A 22873-nucleotide genomic window follows, 5' to 3' on the forward strand; every position below is an offset into this window, starting at 1 on the left:
TATTATATCCAAGAGATCATGTGGCTTTATAAGGTTAAAACATATTTTTCAGGTTTATTTGAAAGCAGTCGGCATACCGTATATCGCAATATGCACAATTTCATATGTTGGAGAGCATTGCACATGACCCCCACAATAGAGGTTGTATAATAGTTAGCGGCATATCTGCTGTGAGGTCAGGTTTGTCTGTTAATTTGGTGACTAGCTCCCATCTCCCTCTGTGGCTCAGTCCCTAAAAACTGTAATTGGTTCTATGTGGAGTGGGGAACAGTCAGGCTTTGATTTATTGGTATGGTTCAATTTGAGAATGTCCACATAGGAATTCTTGGTTTTCAAATTTAGCCAAAGTATTATTCCTTGACATGTAATAGCTTTGTATTAGCAACACTGGCAGAGAAGGCTTAGTGTATCGCCTGCAATTTATGCAGTGCTGGAAAAGTTTTCTTATTCTCATATTTTATTTCAAGCAATTTTAATTTTTTTTTTAAAGATTTTTTTGTAGTTGTAACTTATTGCAGATTAAAAGACAATACAAAACTATGATGTCCCTCTTGAGAAAGCGCACACACATCAGAAGCCAATAGAGGGGTACGGGTAAAGTTGGATTTTCAGGTCCTGGTGGCAGTGAGCTGGGGAAAGAGTGCAGGAGCTGGAGGTATTAAGTGTTTGCTTCAGTCTTTGGGGGGGTGGGGGAGGAAGACGCAGAACTTGTCCAGGAGATCTCCAGTTTCCTCCCCTATCCAGCTCTGGAGACTCTACAGAGGCTGGTGGGCTGTCTCTCCATGATAGGGATCCGAGCTTGAATTCAAGGTCAGTGGCATCATCTGGCGTAACGCTTGATGTAATCCTCAACTTTATTCCGATACTCATCCTATAAAATGTGGAGAAAAGAATTAGGTCTGAGTACATGCCCAAGAAATCAGCAAATAAGTCTGTTAATGGATTATGGTTGCATTTATGGTGACGTGTGTACAACCAGGAATATGCAACGTCATTAGTGGCAGCACTCACAGCATCTTGTCAGTAGCCATTATGCCAATATTAAATCAGGTTTGTGTAGGATTATTCACGGCTACTTGCACATAGAAAATTTACAGGGAACAAGACCAATTATTGCCTGTCATTTCCTATAGTAAATAACTGGATCTGCCCAATTAGCACACGTGCAGGACTGTTTAGCCACAGTGTGACAATAGCCTTAGGCCGCAACAATAATGGTGTGTTTTCCTGAATAAAAGTGTTATTGTTACCACTTGTTTTTTTTAGAAATAGTTTAAGCAAATGGATGTATGGGCTATTCTGGGTGCTTGGTGTGGATTAGAACGTCTTGAAATCTAAGGCAGCACTTTTGAAAGAAGGTTGTTCTTATAGCCATAAAAGCCCTAATGGAACTCCTACAGAACAGCTCTTATCTGGGAGAAGGATTTCAAATGCAGGTGCTAAAGAAACCCTAATGGAACCCCCTTATTTCTGAGGCTCTGAGGTGGGAAGGTAGATATTATAAACATGCAGGTATTCCAGATGGATATTATCCCTTAATGAGTATCTGTATTAATTTATAAAATATCAGTTAATTCAATTCTCATCAGTTTTAGTCTCAGAAAAAAAGGAATTATGAGAAACTATAACAGGAGACAAAGGAAGCAATGGCCACCAAGTTCTGTTTGTAGCACTTCTCTGTGTGTCTCAGCTCACATGGCACCAACTTAGACTGGCAGCATGAAAATCTGCTTCCACAACATGCGCACAACATACATACACATATATACATTTTATCATGTAAATGTCCACAGTTAAAGTCAGGTCCCAAAGAGGATTTTAATGGCACACAAACTTATTTTAAACCCAATTGCACCTCTAAATGGGAGATATAGACTACAAGAGCTAAAGATAACCTGAGACGTACTTTATTTGCCTAAATGTACCACAAGTTCTCCAAGCAAAAACAGAAATGTTGCTGGATAAATAATATGCCATTCCTTCTGCAAATATGTCAATGTGATCTTACTGTACCATTACTGAATGTGACCAAGAAAGATTCATGGAAAAGTCCTTAACCTCTATACAATTGTACTTGCATATAAAATGTAGAACATTAGCAATAAACTAAAATAACCAATGTAATAAAAAAAATTCAGCTGCTGGAGGTGTAACATGGTCCAATGTTAGTTGACAACTCCTCCAGACCAAGTTGACTTATTGGACCGTGTGTGGGATTGCCTTCATGACAGATATAACAGAGGCAGGTCAATGCTCTTCTCTTGAACTCCTAAAATGTTCTTGCCATGTAGATTTACTCTTGGTTTTTTAAGGCTCAGATTTCTAGGTTAAACCACACTGGGATGTTTCTGGGGTTGTTATGGTGCTGTGCTCCCTATTGCTTGACAATAAAGAAGAAAATTATTTGTGTGATGTGCAGGTTGAAAAAATGGCAACCCACTATCCAACCCTAAACCCACCCACTCACAACCTGACCTGGCAAGTTCCCTCTATGACTCGTGCCTGGTCCACCCATTTCTGATGTCATGAAAGGGGGAAGGCAGGCGAGTGCCTAAAAATAGAGACTACAAATAGAGCATTTTAAGGTGATGGGCGGGGAGAGCAGAAGGAAGAGCTCAACTCGAACCCACACAACTCAAAACTCTGGCGGAAGTTGGCCTGAACCTGCCTGACCCACAGTAAATCTGCGGGTCCCACTCATGTTGTACAAACTCAAACATCACTAATTTACTCTTCTGTTGCTAACAAAATACAGTTGCCAAAACGGTTTCTTATGAGGAGTAGAGAGCAGCCTACCTTGGGGTGCAAGTGCTGCTTAAGTGAGCACTAAATGTTGGGACACTTGCACCCCTTTTGCACTCCTGCACTTGCGCCCCAGGGTAAAGAAAATGAGAAATCTGTATAAAAGTAAACCTGTATAAAATAAGCCCACAGCTATTTAAGGGACAAGACTGGTATCAGCCACACCTCCTCTGATGAAGCGCCCAATGGCGCAAAACGTGTCAGGAGGGAGTGGCTAACACAAGGTAGGCAGCCCGGGGGGAGACACTGCACTGTGGTGTGTTTTGTGAATGTGTTAATATGCAACTTTGCTGTGGTTAAAATGCACAAATAAATGTTTAAGTGAGAAGCTGTGCATGTTTCTAATTGATATACTATATTTGAAGTGGACCTATGCACGGCTCTTACTATAAAGATAGCATCTGCCCCAAAGTTCATTATTAAAGAAAATGAGCCCTACTGTGACAAACAATTGGCAGCACACAAGGGTAAATCTGAAATTACGGGTACATGTAAAATAAACTTTATAAAAGAGGAATGCAGGATAAAAGAACCAAAACCAATGGGCAATGATCAGAATGAGATCACTGTATTTTCTTATTGATTTCATTATTATGGTGCAGTGCATTCCCATTATAAATTGTGTTCATATTTTTGTTTGTCCAAACTAAGAATGCTCTCTTTTATGTTACAGGCTGACAATTCAGGCTGAATATGCAGTTCATGGTTGCTAGCTATTTTTTGCCTTTCTGGACCCACTTGATTTGCAAACCTGAGCATGTGCAATTGCATTAGTTTTTATGTATTAGGTCCAATTACAGAGGCACTACGCTACTCAGGGCTGCAATAACACTGGGTTTTTTTTTTTTTGCAGGGGGGCTGCATTGTGGGTAAAAACATGTCAATTTGCATCTGAAGATTTCCCTTGCACACTACACTGCATTTGCAAATGAATTGCAGTACTTTTATGTGATGTGTGGTTTGATAAGTCCATGTATTAGTCAGTTGGAAGTGGAACATCTCTTGGGATGAATGGCGGCCAAATTACGGCATGACCACCTCCTGCTGTGCTTGTTTAGTAGTTTTACTGAATTGTCACTGCTGGACAGAAAGAACAGTTTGAATCGTGTCCCTTTCGGAAGTTCTAGTGACAAATATTTATTGCATCTTTTCAACTTTTCTTTTTCAGTGAAAGAGAACTTCTTTTTTAGCCAATGACCGCCATCACTTTGTACAACAATGTTGGCATAGTCGGCAATGTAATGACTGCACAGTGAAATCCCTGATGAAGCTGAAAAAAGGAAAATACTCAAACAAGATCAACTCTTGGCCTATTTTATCCATTCATTTTGTTTGTGTGCATACGTTTTATGGCACAACCTCAATTTACCTTTATAGAAACAGAGACAGCACATACAACTTCCCTCACTGTTTGGCACAGGTGGTAAAGATTATGCTACAGAATATATTGGATAATTACGTTTCTGCCAGCCCATTGGTTTCATTTTCTGCGGAGTAATATTTTCTAAGCTTGAAATCCAGATAACCTCTCTCTCTCTCTCTCTGATTAGTGTGTCCAACCTGTACATTATGTGTGCATTCAAACAAGTATTACCTGCACAGTTGAAAGAGGGTAAAGACTGAATGGACCAGCGACCAATGACTGAGCTCAAGCTAGAGCCCGTGTAGTATATTCCTCAAATGTGTCTACGTGTAAATGGGGTATAATAGTATTGTGCTGTCCAAGGTTATGAGTTTAATATTTAAAGTCAATGACTTACCATTTGGAACACTCCAACAGCCATCTATTTAAGTTAGAAAGTATAATAAGGGGACCATGGTAAACAAGGGCATAACTACAGAGGAAGCAGACCCTGTTTTGAAATAATATTATTTGGAACTGATCAATAGGCCAATCAGTAGAGCTCAAGTTTAACACACACATACTGTATAGTCCAAAAAATCATCAGCATATTACACATGAGGAAAATACTGAAGGGGTAAAATGGAATTGAAACCCCTGGTGTTACAGTTTATAGCAGGTGTATCCACTTGCAACAAGAGGAGATTTCCTCCTCTTCTAGGAGCAGAAATGGTCAGGTATAGGAACTGCAGTCAACTCTGAGGGGTTTTTTTTTATGTCCGATATGTTTGGAATAGATTTGAATAACCAGCCAATCTCTATTGGTGTTGTAGAGATCAAATCCCTTTTGATAAGGTCTCCAAGGTTTCTACCAGTTTTGGAGGCATCATAGGAAGTGAAGTGTCTTTTATGGGTAAGGAGTAAAAACCAATCTTCGCACTCTGTCCAATTCTTTTAGTAGTTTCATTAAAAGTCAAATTGAAAATCTCTCAGTCTTTGTGGAAGCAGAGAGTAAGGAAGATTGGTCCTGTTAGTGCTTGAGAAGACAGAAGTCACTGGTCAAACCCTTTGGCTACAAAGCATTCCTGCATCTCCTTTATTTGGGACTCCTTGTCCAGCTCATGCATTTTGTGACTCGGTGCATATGTTTGCATTTGACTCCACCACAATAGTCTATGCGGTAATCATAGAGAACTAAATATATCAAGACAGGGAGCCCTGGAATTGACCAGACGCAGGTAATACACACAACCCTCCAGTGCAGCTTTTTTTGTTGGGGAACCTGGCTCCCCAGAATTACTCCATTGGTGAAAACAGAAATCAGTAATGATTAGTGTTGGACTGGGACCCAAAATAACAAAAATGATGCTGATTGCCTATATATGCACCACTGTAAGTAAACGTCCAATATTTAGGGGAATGAAGGGAAATGGGAAGAAATATACTCACAGTTCACCCCAGTCTGTGGGGGCATAAACATGTAACAAAAATCAGAGTTTTTCGAGTGGAACATCCCACTGGACTACAGCTTCTACTTGACCCTCCCTCCACCTGACTGTACCCAGCTCGTGTAGGGTTGGGGTATTTTATTAACTATAGAGGAAGCAGACCCCGTGGTCCAGGTCCCCCCATTGGTTTATTACGTCACATAAGGAGATATGGCTACATTATATTACGGAAGTCAAGAAGAAAGAATGACAAATGATATTTTGAAAATATTTGAAAATAATTTTGAATATCTCAGATCTGGTAATAGCCAGAGTGGTTTATTTCTTTTTAGGAAATCAATTCTACAGAATACTATAGTTATCCTTATTAGGGACTGCTTTTCCTTACCATATGATGTTGGGACTTCGGAGGCTCTGGGAAATGAATATTCTGCAAGAAACACCCTGTGGGAGGAGGGCTCAGTTTCAGAGAACATCCTCCCACTCGCCCTACACTACTATTTATTAACACCTGCATGTTCTCAGCTCATGAGTTTGTCACTAATGCTTTGGAATAAACAGTGATAAACCTGTAAATAGGGCTGAAAAGTTTAAATCACACAGCAGACTTTAAAGCAATTTTTCCAAAAAACAAAACACAACAAAAAGTGCAGGTACCATAGGCCTAAATAGAATAGCATTCATGTTAGCAGCACCATGTTCTAGGCATTGAAGGGGTTATTTCTAGACCTCAGAACATACATTTCATTTTCTATGCCCACCTGCTTCTATTTTATATTCTTATGACCGGCATTATCATTGTCCTAAAAAGGGAGACATTTGATCTCTTATAGAAAATCATTTGGTTACTTAAGTATTTAAATGAGACCCTTGTAAATATATTCGTAAAGTTTTTTTCTTAAAGGTTTTAAACATAAGACAATATTTGTACTAAAACCAATGAAATTGCAGACAAGTTGTGACTAAACAGAGAACATTTTCCCTCGTTAGAATGTTCTCTTAATTCAGAAATATGGCTGCTTAAAAACATTATATAGCAGAACAATATGACCAAACCAGCATTCATTTTATGAAGAAAATTTACGTATTTATTAAATGACTTTTTTTGCACTGGCCAATGGTTCAGGACACAGGACTGTCCTATTAAAAGAATTGCACACTCAATTTAAAAAAATCATATAATATATTTATTACATGGGAGAAAAAAAGAAAAATTTACACAGAATACAAAAATCAAAGGTAAGCCTTTGTGTAAAATTTTTCTTTTTTTCCCATGTAATAAATATATATTTTTTTGTAAATATAGTGTGCAATCCTTTCCTGATTAGTTACATGTTAAATTTGGAGACCCACATGAAGAGCCTCCCTATGGATTAGCTCCTCGCACTATATTTTTAATGGGTGTGTGCCCTCTTCTCTAATTCCTGTCCTTTTAAAAGAACATTTCTTATCATAAAGAAATTGCTGGTCCACTGCTGGTACAATGTTCTGACTGATGTTCTTTACACAGAAGTGTCTGTATTTATTTTCCAGTCTCCAGTGGGGAGAGAAATGGTGGAAGATACAATTAGGGCAGTGTTTAAATAATAAACTAACCTAAACAAAAATGATTTTAGGTAAACCAACAAGAAGCACACATTTTCATTATGAGCCCCTGGCGCCCAGTTCTAGGCACCCATAATCTGTCCCTGTGAGTTAACCACTCGCCCTCCATAAAGCAAATACAAGGAAACATTTGCAAATGATTCAACGCTGGAAGGGAATTAAGACATACTTTATACCCAGAGGAACACTAAGCCACTAGGAGACTCTCAGTGGCTGCCTCTGTGGCAAACATTGTGCATCAACAAAGTCTTCCATAAATACACTGATAGAAAACAGAAATATGTAAGGTCGTGGCAAGAAATATTGGCATCTTTGCCCTTTTTTAACATAACTTCCAAATTACTCTGAAACGATTGGAAAATATGTTTTGAAGTTAACAAACCCTTTCTACAATTCTTTTTATCACTTGTTGCTGTGGCTACCTTTAAGGCTAGGGCCACACGGGAAGATTCAGGGAGATTGGTCGCCTGGCGACTAATCGCCGCGTCTTTGAGGAGACCAATCTCCCTGAATGGCTTGCTGGTATCTCGTACCCGCTAGCGCTAATTTAGCGCTAGCGGGTGCAAGATAACAGCAAGCCATTCAGAGAGATTGACGCCGCGATTAGTCGCCAGGCAACTAATTTCCCTGAAATCTTCCCGTGTGGCCTAGCCCTAAAGGTTTTGTTCACATCCAATACTTGCCGTGCCATTGGTTTCAGAGTCTACCAGAAATGAAGACTTCTTTAAATGTTTTATTTTTCACCTTCCACTTACTGTATGTGTTTCTGAAGAAGCTCAGGGTTGGTTGTCACCGACTCTTTAACTGTTCTAAATTGATACATCAGTTGATACATTTGTTATCTTTGTCCCTGCTGAGCAGAATCCCTGAGTTTCATTTAAGGCAGTTGGTATAATTGATATAATAGTTGCTAAAAGTTCACAGATGCTGCTTGAGAAATGTATCAACTAATGCAGCAAATTGTAGCAGTTCAGAATCTGCGCCTGAATTACTGAGCTGAAACACTAGAAACAGGAACATTAAACTTCAATTCTGGAAAAATGGTAAAATATAAAAGTAGTGTAAGTCCTGCCGCGTGTCTCTGCTCCCAGCCTGATTCAAATTTATCAGTCTCTGCTCATTTAATGTTTTATTGTGGCCCATTATCAGCTGTTACACAGCAAATGTATTTGCTTATTATTTACATTGTATAACAGTCTCTATTGAAGCAGCAGCTCTTAGATCCTATGGTGTGGTCCCTCCTAGCAATGATTCCCTTCAACCTTAGATTAAGTAAATTGTGATCTACATGCACAAGCTAGAGGGCCACCACTCATGTAAAGGAATATGCTTTTTTGTCAGTATCCAATAGCAGATAAACTGTGGACCTCCAGCAGTCCCCAACACACTTTTTTGTCAGTATCCAATGTGCATATGAGAAGGTGGCCCTCCATCTGTTGTGATGAATTACCCCCTGGCAATAGTGCAGGCAGTTCTTATTCTATAACAGCTGGCGAGCACTGCTCTCATAGAGGAACGTATAATTATCCATAGTGTATATCAGACAGTGGCCCTCTAGCTGTCTGAATAACAATTTCCAGGCAAGAGTGCAGGCAGTTCTGATACATGTATATATTGGCTAATGAAAAGAAAGCATGTTTCTATTTACAGATGGACAGTTTTCCGACAGCTGGAAGGCCAACTAGTCACCATAATACACAAGGAGGTGCCCCTCTAGCAGTTACTATTAAATCACATTTTGCTTAAACTCTTAGAAGACAACTCACTAGGTTTTCCGAACGGCCTGAACAGAGAGATATCATGAAACAAGGTCTCCAAGCACAATTCAGCAGGACAATCAGAATGACTGCTGCACTGGATGAAAGCTATAAATAAATACTACAGCAAGTGAGCTATATGAATACTTTGTAAGGCAGCATGAGTAACAGGTTAACGTACCTCTTCATTCCAAGTTGTTAGTCTACTCCCCTCCTAGAAGACTATTGTTTATCACATTCTCCAATTAAGCACCTTTAACTTGGTGGCATTTGATTTCACTAATATAATCATATCTGGGTCATACCGTCAGCAAGAGCATCAAAAAAAAGAGCTTTCCACTGCAAAGGTCAGTTTCCCTCATAAAAAAAATTAATTAGCCTTTGAGGCAATAAGGTGCTTATCGCCATTGCTCAACAAAGCCCTTTTATCTCACTTGTGTTTATAGACAGCATACATTCAGCAGGAGAGGACAGTCTTGCAAAAGAAAGTGCACAGGACCACCAATGAGAACAGATTATGAATGTGTTTCCATCTGCAGGTATGGAAAGGCAAGAGAGACTAACAGGGTGATGCTGGCCCCTAAGCCGCCCCCTTTTAGCCAGCCACACTTACCTTTTTTGCGTTGGAGGGGGTGCATTGCTCTCTCTGCGCTATAAAAGTTGAATTTCCGGTTTATTATCCAGATTCCAGTTCTATCCTTGTCTCATGGCAGGTGTGCCCCTGGAGACTAACTTCTTAAATAAAGGGTTGGTTTCCAGATGGCCATTATTTTTGCTCTAAAACCTAGAGGCCATGACTGCTTTGAGATAAGCTGCCTGCAATAAATCTGCAACATGTATGTTTGCCCGTCTGTAATTCACTATTATTGTCGGTGGGAAAGCATTTGTAGGTGACTTATCTCAACATGTGCCAGTGACTTTTCTCAACCTAAGGTGGCAGTGGCAAAATAGGCATTTCCATGTTTATTTAAAATACTGCACATCCCCCATACACCACAATGTGACAATATGGTTCATATATAGTTATGAAATAATATAACTAGGATTAGGTGTTAAGAACTGGGGGCAAATTTACAATTTATTATGACCTCCCACTCTGGGGTCACAACATGGTGGCCAATAAAATATTATTAGCTGCTCTACTGGAGAAATATAGAGTTTAATACATGGCTTACCAAAACCAATTGCCCCATCTCGGTTATGTTGGAATGTACTGACCCCTTATTTCTTCTAGATTAAAATCCCCACAATCATTTCACTCCATGGGAAAGGTAAGGCAGTGATGTTTTGCTTTAACAGTTATCGTAGCAATGTATTGTTTGATCATTTCAGCTAAAAATTCTAATCCATTTTATAATGGTTAATAACAAGTTAATTTTCAGACTGTACTGCCAGGTTTCACATCAGACAAATGCCTGCTGTTTTATATCCTACCCAATTAATGGATCTTCCATTACATTTAGGGGCCAATTTATTATGCTGTGTAAAATGAAATTCGTCAGAAAAACAATTTAAAAAGCTGTGTAAAATAAATGGCAAATTTATCAAGGTGTTATTTTATGCTGTGCGGACGCCTGATTTGCCTCCGTAATTTTACACTGCTTCAGACCTTTGTAAGTAAGTTCCAGCGGAAGTTGCTCACCGAAAAATTATTAAAAAAAACAAAATGCAATTTTTACAGATAGGTTGAATAGTGATAAAGACCTTAGTTAGGATGTAAGTGCCACTGGAGCAGGGACTCATAATGTCTGTAAATTGCTGTAGATTACATCAGTGCTGTATAAAATAAAGAATAAGGATATTGACTATGCAGGACTCGACTGTCTCCACTGGCTTCTAAACATGGTCAATGAGCAAAAATCAAAAATCCACAACAGAAGGGCCAACTCCCTAATAGTCTCATAAAACTTTGTAAGAACAATTAATCTAAATTTAAACGTACTGCTAAGGTTACAACATCAATATTAATTCAAAACGAACAGCTGTTCAACCCTGAAGTGGAAAAGACAAATGACAATATATAAACAACAATGGCTGAGCTTTATATAATATTAAACACTGTATTAAAAACATATATCACTAGCCATCTTAAAGGAGAACTAAAATGTAAAAAAGAAGTAGGGTAGAAATGCTGACCATGTTTTGGTGTTCTGTAATAGCCCATGGTCAACATATCTCTAAAGCCCAGAGAGCCCATACTTTACTAATGCGAGGTCTGCTTTTAGTGATGTTGTCCCATTATGATTCACATCCATAAAAGCATTGTTAGCATTCTGTTCCATTGAAAATATTACTATAGTATCGGTTTATAAGAAAATGTATATTGTTATATTTAAACAACTATTTCTTATGTAACCTTAAAGGGATACTCATAGACATACAGAAGAAAGGACGGCACTCCGATACGTGGAATAGATGTTTATTCCAAACACATACAAGGATCCAACGCCCTACGCGTTTCGGGAATCACTCCCTTAATCATAGGCCTATGATTAAGGGAGTGATTCCCGAAACGCGTAGCGCGTTGGATCCTTGTATGTGTTTGGAATAAACATCTATTCCACGTATCGGAGTGCCGTCCTTTCTTCTGTATGTCTATGTGAATTCTAGCAGTGGGGACGCTGTGGACTGAGCACCCGGTTGAAGCAGCAAACAGGAAGTGTTAACTTGGAGCGGTCCCTCTTCTGTGAAATTAAATCACTTAAAGGGATACTGTCATGGGAAAAAATATTTTTTTCAAAATGAATCAGTTAATAGTGCTGCTCCAGCAGAATTCTGCACTAAAATCCATTTCTCAAAAGAGCAAACAGATTTTTTTATATTCAATTTTGAAATCTGACATGGGGCTAGACATTTTGTCAATTTCCCAGCTGCCCCAAGTCATGTGACTTGTGCTCTGATAAACTTCAATCACTCTTTACTGCTGTACTGCAAGTTGGAGTGATATCACCCCCCTCCCTTCCCCCCCCAGCAGCCAAACAAAAGAACAATAGGAAGGTAACCAGATAACAGCTCCCTAACACAAGATAACAGCTGCCTGGTAGATCCAAGAACAACACTCAATAGTAAAAACCCATGTCCCACTAAGACACATTCAGTTACATTGAGAAGGAAAATCAGCAGCCTACCAGAAAGCATTTCTCTCCTAAAGTGAAGGCACAAGTCACATGACCAGGGGCAGCTGGGAAATTGACACTATGTCTAGCCCCATGTCAGATTTCAAAATTGAATCTAAAAAAATCTGTTTGCTCTTTTGAGAAATGGATTTCAGTGCAGAATTCTGCTGGAGCAGCACTATTAACTGGTTCTTTTTGAAAAAAATTTTTCCCCATGACAGTATCCCTTTAATATAAAAAAAGATCTGAATGAAAAGCATGAGACAGGAGGGTGATTTAGACAAGCTGTTTGTTGAGTCTTGAGATCTATTGAAAACCAGCTAAAGGGCTACTGGTACATCCCAATCTACCCTTTGGACACTTAAAGGGATTCTGTCATGATTTTTGATGATGTTGTTTTTATTTCTAGATTACACGGTTTACACTGCAAATAATTCACTCTACCATGTCAAATTTCATTCCTAACCCAACAAGTGTATTTTTTTTAGTTGTAATATTGGTGTGTAGGCAGCCATCTCAGGTCATTTGCCTGGTCATGTGCTTTCAGAAAGAGCCAATGCTGCACTATGGAACTGCTTTCTGACAGGCTATTGTTTCTCCTATTCAATGTAACTGAAGGAGTTGCAGTGGGGCATGGATTTCTACTACTGACTGCTGTTCTTATATCTACCAGGCAGCTGTTATCTGGTTACCTTCCCATTGTTCTGCTGATGGGTTGCTGGAGGGGGGTGAGGGGGGGTGGTGATATCACTCCTTTCAGTACAGCAGTAAAGAGTGACTGAACTTCATCAGAGCACAAGTCACATGCCTGTGGGCATCTGGGAAATTAACAATATGTCTAACCCCATGTCAGATTTCAAAATTAAATACTAAAAAAATCTGTTTCTTGATCTTTTGAAAAATGGATTTCAGCGCTGAAGTCTGCTGGAGCAACACTATTAACTGATGCATCTCGGAAACGTGTTTTCCCATGACAGTATCCTTGAAGCTGTGAAGATCTGTGCCTCTGAAAATGACCCAGTAGTTCCCCATGTTCTTTTCTGCTATTTCACTGCACATGTTCTGTGCTGTGGTCAGTTTCCTGAGCTTAGGTTATGATTACTAATTAATTCAGGCTTTCATTACATTTCAACTCCTAAATCAGTGCAGTTTACATCAAAATTTAATAATCAACTCTGTAGCATCATGGCAAAAATTCAAATTCGAACCTTGATAAGTCACCCCAATACAGGCTTACTTATTAAAGGTTTTTGAAGCTACCACTAAACTCACAAACACTAAAACTGTGAATGTTGTGAGATTTACTAAAAAATAGGAATAAAAAGTATGAAAAAAAAAAACACTGAATGATGTGCTAAAAAATATGATTACCTTAAAAAACTCAAACAATTCAAGTTTTTTTTCGGACAATTTCTAGTGGAAAAAAATCAATTCCATTTCAGCGCAGCTCCCACTGACATCTACAGCACCTCGATAACTTTTACTGGGCAAAGTTTTGCCTTAGGGGTTTTCGTATTTTTTTCACTTAATAGATCTCGAATTGTTTTTAGAATATTTGGTTAGAAAAACCACAACATTTTTAGAGTTTTGTGGAAGAAAAAATCGAAATTCGATTGTTAGTAAATTACCCCCATAAAGTATGAATTATATATCTGTTTCTAGAGAGTCAAACCCCTCAAACCCTGATAACTTTCTTATATCATCATGGAGAACTAGTGAATACTGCTCACCACACTGATTACAGCAAAGACTTTCACTAAGCACATACAGTTGCTGCTGAAGAAATTCCAGGCAACAAGCTGGGTGCGTTTGGAGCTTTTCACACTTTAATTAAAATATTTTTTGGCAAAGCTTAATGAGTTGTTTGCGACAAAGCGAGGCCTGGAAGGTGCTTTCATACCATACGATATATAGCTTGATTAACAATGCAATTATACTTTTCTGGAATTACAATCCCTAATGCTTAACATTTTGAAACCTGCTATGTTTACAGATTTATACACGCTGGTACCAATGCTTTCATGAAGGCCAATGAACACCAGCTTCCTGTTCTGATGTTTTGTATTTTAATAGGCTGAAATCTAATGGCAAGAAACAGGCAGTAATGCTGCCTAGATCATTATTTATACATAAGATATATTGTTCTTGAATATAAGTGTAGGATCTTTCCATAATTTGGATCTTAATACCTTAAAGGAGAATTCAACCCCCTAGGCACAAAAATCCCTCCCCCTCCCCTATGTAGGCCTCCCTCATTCCTCCCCCCCCGGCCAACCCCCCCCGGTCAAATGTCCCTAACTTGTTACTTACCCCTCCTTCTAGGTCATCTCCAGTGGAGTTCACGGCAGCCATCTTCTCCCGAGCACTCTTCTTCCTGTATTCAGCAGCGTTTGGTGGTGCATGCGCAGTAGGAGGCATTTACCGGTAAGGATCTACTGCGCATGCGGCGAAAGTCACAAAGTTTCCGGAAAAAGAAATTGGAAACTTTGTGACTTTCGGCGCATGCGCAGTAGCTCCGTACCAGCAAATGCCTCCAACTGCGCATGCGCCCTAAAGTTTACGATTTCTTTTTTCGGAAACTTTGTGACTTTCGGCACATGTGCAGTAGATCCTTACCGGTAAATGGCTCCTACTGCGCATGCGCCACCAAACGTCGCTGATTACAGGAAGAAAATCGTTTGGGAGAAGATGGCTGCCGTGAACTCCGCTGGAGAGGACCTAGAAGGAGGGGTAAGTAAGAAGTTAGGGGCATTTGCCCTTGGGGGGGGAGAAGGCCTACCTCCCCCCCCTACGAAAGGGAAGGGGAGGGATTTTTGCGCCTAGGGGTTGAATTCTCATTTAAGTTTTTTTCTCATATTTTACTAGAAACAAACTGCACCTAACTCCTATCCACCAATTTAGCTTATTTACTTATATTTCAGGTTGAAAAAAATCTAATTGAAAAAAAATTTCAAGTTAAAAAAACTACAAAATATCGAGTTTCAATTTGGATCATACGACTTTATTGAATTGCCACTCCAAAAACTCAAATTTATTGAGTTTTTGAAGGAAAACCAGCGTCAAACACCCCAAAATTCGTAAAGGTTCACCTGGTTAAAGGGACATGAATTTGAACATGAAAAGTGAATTTGACAGGTTTTAGAGTATTTTCAGATTCAGACTTTGGGGCATAATAAATCTTGAAAAAAAATCATAATTTTACTATAAAAGTTTTAATAAATAACTCAATAAATAAACCCAATAGGATTGTTTAGCCACTAATATACACTCATGCAGCTTATTTACTTCCTAGTACAAAGTAATGCTTTATTATTATTATAGATAAAAGGAAATTATTTCTAATAGAATTGTATGCTTAAAATTGAATCTGGATAACTGGTGTCCTAATAAAGGATCCAATACCTGTAGTAGAACTCCCTAATGTGAGGAGGGATGTTTACACCTCACTTTTGAAAATAAGCGCAGTTCATTAAAATCTTACATTATAAAAATACCTTGGTTTAGTCAGACACATTGCTAGTGTGTTCAGTTGGCTAAGAATGCAAGATTGTTGAGAAAATCAGCCAATTAGAGCTGGCAAAACCTCTCAGCGATGCACAGCATAAGAGTTGTTTGCAGCCAAAAAAAAACAATGTTGGGTTGAGGATTTCACAACAAAAATATAACAGTAACAGATATTTCTAACACAGATTAAGTGAACATCCACTATAGTTTAATGGACTTTATAATCACTCTACTCTCTAAAACAACTACGGATGATTAAAACCTGCTTAGATGTGTTGAGCAAACTTGTGGATAAATTCTGCGGTTGGTCTCTCATGGGACACTTATGGATGGAAACAGCCAGTGAAAAGATTGCTGAATAGAACAATGAAGCAGCTAATTAAAGTCTAACGCTAAAATGATGTGATATCTTCGGTCTATTTATACAAAATATAAAATGATTTCTAGAGCCCCTGAGGTGTAAGTATGCCACACCTAACTGCCTGTAAATCTGAATAATTATTATTGCTCTGGTCAGAATTAGAGATCAAGAAACTCCAACAATTTGTGTCATTATACAAAGTTGAACAATGTATTAGCCTAAACGGGTTGTTCACCTTCCAACACTTTTCAGTTCAGTTGTTTTCAGATTGTTCACCATAAACAAAGACTTTTTTCAAATGCTTTCCATCTTTTATTTTTTACAGTTTTCCCAAAATGTAAATTTAAAGTTTAATGTTCCTGTCTCTGGGGTTTCAGTCTAACAGCTCAATGATCCAGGAGCAGATTCTGAACTGTTACAATTTACTACATTTAGTGGATACAGTTCTCAGCAGCTTCTCTGGAGTATTAGCAACTATTGTATCAATTCTAACAGCTGCCTGTAATGGGATTCTGCTCAGCAGGGACAAAGATAAGAAATGTATCAATTTAGACAAATAGAAAGTAAATGGAAAGAGTATTTATTTCTGGGTGAACTGTGAACAAGCCCTTAGAGCAGAATACAGGTAATGGTATAAATAATTCCAATAAACATGAACAATAATTCTGTTTCAGAAATAAGAATTACAAAGACCAAACTTGTGAGTGTAATGGCAAAAGCAGCTATGGATGTGGGGAGAGAAGTCTCATAACCACTTACCTTATCCCTCAAATGATGCTCTGCTGCCTCAATGTTTAAAGGATCATCAAAATTTAATAGATCCTATAGGGAGAGAGAGAATGGTTTTAAGTGAGAAATTCCCATTTCACACTTGTTTTTACACACAAACATTTGAAATTGTAAGAAAAAAAAACAATAAAATAAGTATGCCTTTATTATTAAAACAATATCCTTACTCTTTAATAAAATCAAAAGTATCAAATGTGTAGCTTAAATGTGTTTTCCAATATTTGTCTATAATAAAGTTGGTCCAAGATGCTGAATTGTAGTCTAAACTATCTTCTCTGTATTTGTGTTTTAGCTACTTGAAGGAGCATTCAGAATCAAATCAACATGTTCCTTACTTCTTGGAGTTAATTTCAAGCACCCTGAAACAAAATGAAAAATATGGGGACAACTCATTAATTTATTGTAATTTCCAGCAATTATTATAATTATTAATCATGTTTCTCTCCAGAAAATGTTTTCTTTGGACCAAAATGTTTACTATTGTGTAACTCAATTATGCACAAGAATGGCTAATTTGCTTGACTAACCTCTGGTTACAGCCCAAAGCCAAGAAGAAACCAGGTCAATTAGAAACCCAATTTTGTTCATTCATTGGCCCATCGGATGACCCAGAACTGCTCGCATTCCACGCCAAGTGATCAGTAGAATCAGTCTAATCGTTTTGGCCCTTCAGGTGTGGGGCTACATAAAACTACTGAAGATTCAGCAATCAGTGCAGAATACATTAGCCGGGAAGGATTCCATTAAAACGCACAGCAAGCTGTGACAGGGGGATTTTTAAGGCCATCATTTTTGACAGACTGATATAATAGAGCTGTTATATTCATATACTGTGTTTTCTTGAAAGCAGAATTATAAAGACTTTTGGAAGACCAATGCAAATGCATTTTGGGCACGTTTAAGGGGGTTATTTATCAAAGTCTGAATGCCAAAAACTCGAAAAATTCAAGTTTTTTATTTACTATAAAATCCGAATTTTTAGTGGGGGAAAAACGCGAATTTTTTCGAGATTTATTATATCCCAAGGATGGTAAAAGTCAGAATCTGAAAATCCGGCATCTCAGACCTACCCAGGTTGTATATAAATCAATGAGAGAGGTCCCTATTCTATTTGGAAGTTCCTGTGGTCTGCGCTGGACAATCCGATTATTTTGGACTTTTTGGTGCAAAAATCCAAAAAATGCAGGCTTTTCCGGAAACAGCCTGAAAAAAATCGAGTGATTCAGGAAAAAAATTAAAATAATTTGTATGATTACGATTTTCGCTCAATGTTTTTGTGTTTTCCCAAATCCGATTAAATCGTGCTTTTTTTTTAAAAAATAATAAATAAGGTCCAATTATGGATTATAGTATGGTTGGCCTTTTTTTATATAAACAGTCAGAAAAATTCGGATTTTGATAAATAAAGCCCTAACTTGGAATGAATTGCAAATCCTTTTCTACACCAAAAGATTTTGCCCTATACTGTATGTGTGGAGTACAAGGTACAATGTTAGAGATGGGACCAAAAGGGTCTCAGCTTAGAGACTTAAAGAATAACAACAACATAAATATTAATATTTGTTGATTTATGGCATTCACAAATGAGATTATGTATGTGGTTATACTTTCAGACCTCAGCCAGGGAAGAAAAAGGATATATAATGGATAACGTCATAACTAGTGGAAATGGATGCTCAAATTTATTATAGCTTAGGATAAGGCATCTTTTTTTTAAATTGACTGCAGTTTCAGGACATACATAAAATGTAATTGATTATACTTGAAGGTTACAGGTTCATAATCATGGATTTACTCTTTTTTAACATATTTGCTTTGTGCCGAGTCCTGAGAATATTACTTTAATAACTCTCCTCGCTGGTCATATATGTTATCAGCTGAATCACTAGAACATCTGCAGATGGCTGCCTTTCATAACCAGGTCCCACTATCAATAAACACATCAGAACACTGACAACATTAATTTCATTTTCTGCCTGTACTCACTGTAAACAAGGAGTTCAATCCCCACACAACATCCTGCAAATAAAGGAAAAACAGAAATGTTAACCAGCAGAAAGAGATGTTAGGAAAAGATTGCATAGCCGTTTATGCGATTAATGCATTTAGCTTATGAGTTGCCCAAAGACAGAACAAGGGATCTGAGGCAGATTTTTGTAAAATCAACACATACAGACTGAGGCGCTGGCAGGACTTATGGAAAGAGCTGCAGATTTTTATCACACAGAGTGCGTGCAATGGCTAATGGTGAGACACTGAGGAAGCCTAAGTGGCACAATAAAATATCACTTGTAAATATTAACAAAACACATAACTGTACATTACCTACCTATAGATCTTGAAGGTTGTAACCTTGGCTATTATGCTTGGATAATCATCCAAGCCCCTCTTAAAGGCATTAATCAGCCATCACCCGGTAAGGCATTGCGCAACATCACTGTCCTCACCATAAAGAACCACCTACACTGCTTCAAAAGAAAGTTCTTTTCCTCTAGTCTAAAAGGAGTGACTTCTAATTTTTATGGGAGAAATATATCTCCCTGTTATCGGTCTATAATGTTTAATCTACTTGTAAAGAACAATCATGTCCGCTCGCAAGTGTATTTTTTTCCTACGAAAACAACCCAAAAGGTGACAGTCTACCTTCATAATTTAAATCTTCCTTCCCTTTACCGGTTTTTAAAAGGTATACGTTATTGCTTCTTAGACAAACAACAATTAACAAACATGATCCCTAACCTTGTCACCCCCCGCTCCACACACAGCCAGGCCATAAGAGGAGCAACAGTTTGAATGACAGATATTTTTATAATCACGAGATGCTATAGCATTTCACTTAGTCAACAGTCATCACTAGTAAAAAAAATTTTTTTTTTCTTTATAAATAAACGCTGAAAATTAAAAAAGAATTCGCTTAAAAAGAAATCACACCTATACTATTTCATGCTTTGTACTTTACAGTGAGCACACAATTTATTACAATGAGAAATCTAGAATATTGAATTACAATTTAACTGAAAGAAGATGAGCCCACAAACGCATGCTGTTAAATGTACTAAGGTGATAGGGACAGTAACATGTAAGCTCCCTTGAGATAGGGACTATATGATTGGGAACATGTCAGCACTATAAAAATAAAAGGTGAGATGTATGTAGTAGAAGGCTACATATATTTGGTTCAACGCATTCATTCTCCAAGGCCCAAAGCCAATTAAAAGTTAGTGTGAGAGTGAGCTGATTTCCCACGAGGAAAAGTAACACCGGAATGACAAAGCAATCTATGTGATACTGGCTACAGACATTCATAACTAGTCCAAAAGCAAGACTTTCACCTTTAAGGTGGCCATAGATGTTAAGATTTTAACCAATTTCAGTGCAATCCGACAAATCTGTCAAATTATCGTTGAGCTTAGTGGGCACAGAACGATTGTGCATCTAATGATTTTTTGTTCGACATCAGTCAGAAAATCGATCGGTCATGTTAGAAAATTTTCAATCGTTCACAGTGAAATGTATCCATTGCCAATTGTTTGCAGGGCCGAGTGGGCAGCTACCCTCAGTTTTACTGGTTTCAACTAGACAATATCGCTTGATGGACAAATCGTACATTTAACGAACGATGCAGGATAAGCTTGGTCTTACGCTAATGAAAAAATCTTATCTATGGCCACCTAAGGGTCACAAGAGATACACCCTACTAATCTACTTCTTAGCAATTACTTCTCATCTTAACAATTAGGGGCACATTTACTAAGGGTCGAAGTGAATTTTCGAATTTCAAAAACGTTGAATTTCGAAGTAATTTTTGGATACAACAACCATCGAATAGGCCAAATTCGACTTTGATTCGAAGTGAAAAACGTCTACTTTGAAAATCGAAGTACTGTCTCTTTAAAAAGTTCGACTTCGCCATCTTAAACCTGCCGAATTGCTGTTTATCCTATGGGAGACCTCCTATAATCTTGAGTGTTTGGGCAAGTTTTGAGAAATCGAACGATTTTTGGTAAAATCGTACGATTAAATCGTTCGATTCGAAAGATTTAATCGTACAATCGTACGATTTTAAAAATCCTTCAACATCGAATGTCGAACTACCCTATTCAATGGTCGAATTTCGAAGTTTTTTGCACTTCGAAATTTGCCCCTTAATAAATCTGCCCCTTAAAGTGTGTAAAGCTATAAAAAGGTAATAAAGTTGTATTGGTGCCAATTCATTCACATTGTGTTAAACAGAAAGAAGTTAACTCTGTGTACATTTTAATTAATTTGTGTGTACATTTTTAGAATTGCAGAAAAATAACTACACAGCTGCCAGCCAGCATTTCCTTATACGTAATCCTGCTTAAACTGGGGCATGAATTTACTGCTCCACTGAACCGGACAAATAAATAAAAATGTACTAGAATTTCCCATGAGATCCCTCTTAAAAATTACACCTAGCAGGGGCTTGTGATCAACTCCAAATACTTCTCTCTGGATCCGGCCAAATCTCAAACAAAGTCTGAACTCTTGGGTTGGATAGGAATTTCAGCTGTATGGGCGGGAAAAATGCCACAGCACCAATTTTTTTTGTGTTTAGCAGGGATTAGATTTGGTTCAGCCAGGCTCTTGCATTCGGCCAAATCCAGTTAAAAATGGCTCGGATTCTTCCAAATCCTTAACAGAATGCTGGATTTGTTGTATCCCTATCTTATAACACAGTGTACACTAGGATGATCAAAAATATCAGCAAAGCATCAATTGCTAAAAATATGCAGACAGATCCATCCATCCAACTTCTGGGCTAGTCATGAAATGAGCATGGACTCGTTCCCAGGCTGGTTCCACACACACACACATATATATATATATATATTCACATATATATTCACATATATACAGTTTTCAGAATAATAGCAGTGAGTTTAAAAAAAGTGAATAAAGCTCAAAATCCTTATAATAGTTTTTATTTCCATACATACAAATGCATTGGGAACACTGCACATTCTATTCCAAATCAAAACAGGAAGAAAAGTGTATCTCATTTGTGTTATTCCTTTACCGAAAGTGAAGAAAAGGGAACATTAGGCTGTTCCAAAAAATAGCAGTGTCTCCATTCTTCTTTACAAACTCAAACATTCACTGTATAAACTGAAAAATGTTTCAAGATTTTGCTTTCCTTTGAATCACTGAACTAATATTTAGTTGTATAAACAGTGTTTCTGAGAACTGCTGCACATCTGTGTTACATGGAGTCCACCAACTTCTGGCACCTGTTACATTCCACAATTCTTCTGCATTTCTTATGGCAGAACATAACAGCCATGTAGTCACCATACAAATAATAATTATAGAGCTGTTGTTAGGATATTCTGTAAGTTGGTGACAATCTGTGCAATTTATCAGTGAAAGATTAAAAACATCAGTGCTTTCTTAGTAAGATCCATGTATAAATTATCTGTATTTCTCTATTCTTTCATCTATAATCTTTCTCCTTTTTCTTCTACATATGAGTATAATGTTCAGGATGTAATTTTTCCTCATTGTGTTAATCGTGCTTATTCAACGATTTACTTAGCTCTTATGTGTCACTGAGCTTGTAGATCTTGGCTTTGTTTGTAGTCTTACTATATCTAAGCACAATAAACCTGCAAATTGAAAAAAAAAAAAAAAAACAAAAAACATCAGTGCTGACTTTTTGCATAGCCACTAGGAACCACACTCACTGTCCAGTTCCAGACAGAACAACATACACTGGCCATACAAGCTGCAGGCTGCAATGCAGTGAGTCCAAGAAAACACAGGAACATCATATTATAGGCTCATGAAGAACATTCAAACTCATTTTTCAACTAAAAAAACACAACTATGCACAATTAATACATGACTATTAAACGATGGTCATTCCCCGACACCCCCCTTAGGGGTATTGAAACATGGAACGGTTTTGAAACGTGTTTTTTTGTAGCCCCAAAACAGCCCCACATAGACCCTGCAACTGCATGAAAAATGCTCATAACAGGGCTCGTCAGTTGTAAGTTGTAGTGATGTGGGGGATGGGATTTCCACGACCCGTACTCGACCCTAACCAGCCCTCACTTAGCCCGCGCCGCCCGCATCCGACTACCGGGGTTGCTTTTATTGACCCACGCCGGGCCGCCGATGACGTC

The 22873-nt window shown here is 38.1% G+C and overlaps 1 protein-coding gene across 1 annotated transcript in view; it reads right to left on the reverse strand.

Annotated features, from left to right (window-relative positions):
• Positions 1–300: 300 nt before the first annotated feature.
• The window catches only part of ube2f.S (ubiquitin conjugating enzyme E2F (putative) S homeolog), a 98465-nt gene continuing 75892 nt past the window's right edge, over positions 301–22873 (reverse strand). The window contains 3 exon segments of the mRNA NM_001091552.1: positions 301–871; positions 16695–16757; positions 18711–18743. Coding sequence (NP_001085021.1) covers positions 821–871; positions 16695–16757; positions 18711–18743 — 147 coding nt within the window. The 3' untranslated portion in view covers positions 301–820.

This window comes from Xenopus laevis, chromosome 9_10S, assembly GCF_017654675.1.
Source record: "Xenopus laevis strain J_2021 chromosome 9_10S, Xenopus_laevis_v10.1, whole genome shotgun sequence".
In the NCBI taxonomy this organism is placed as follows: domain Eukaryota; kingdom Metazoa; phylum Chordata; class Amphibia; order Anura; family Pipidae; genus Xenopus; species Xenopus laevis.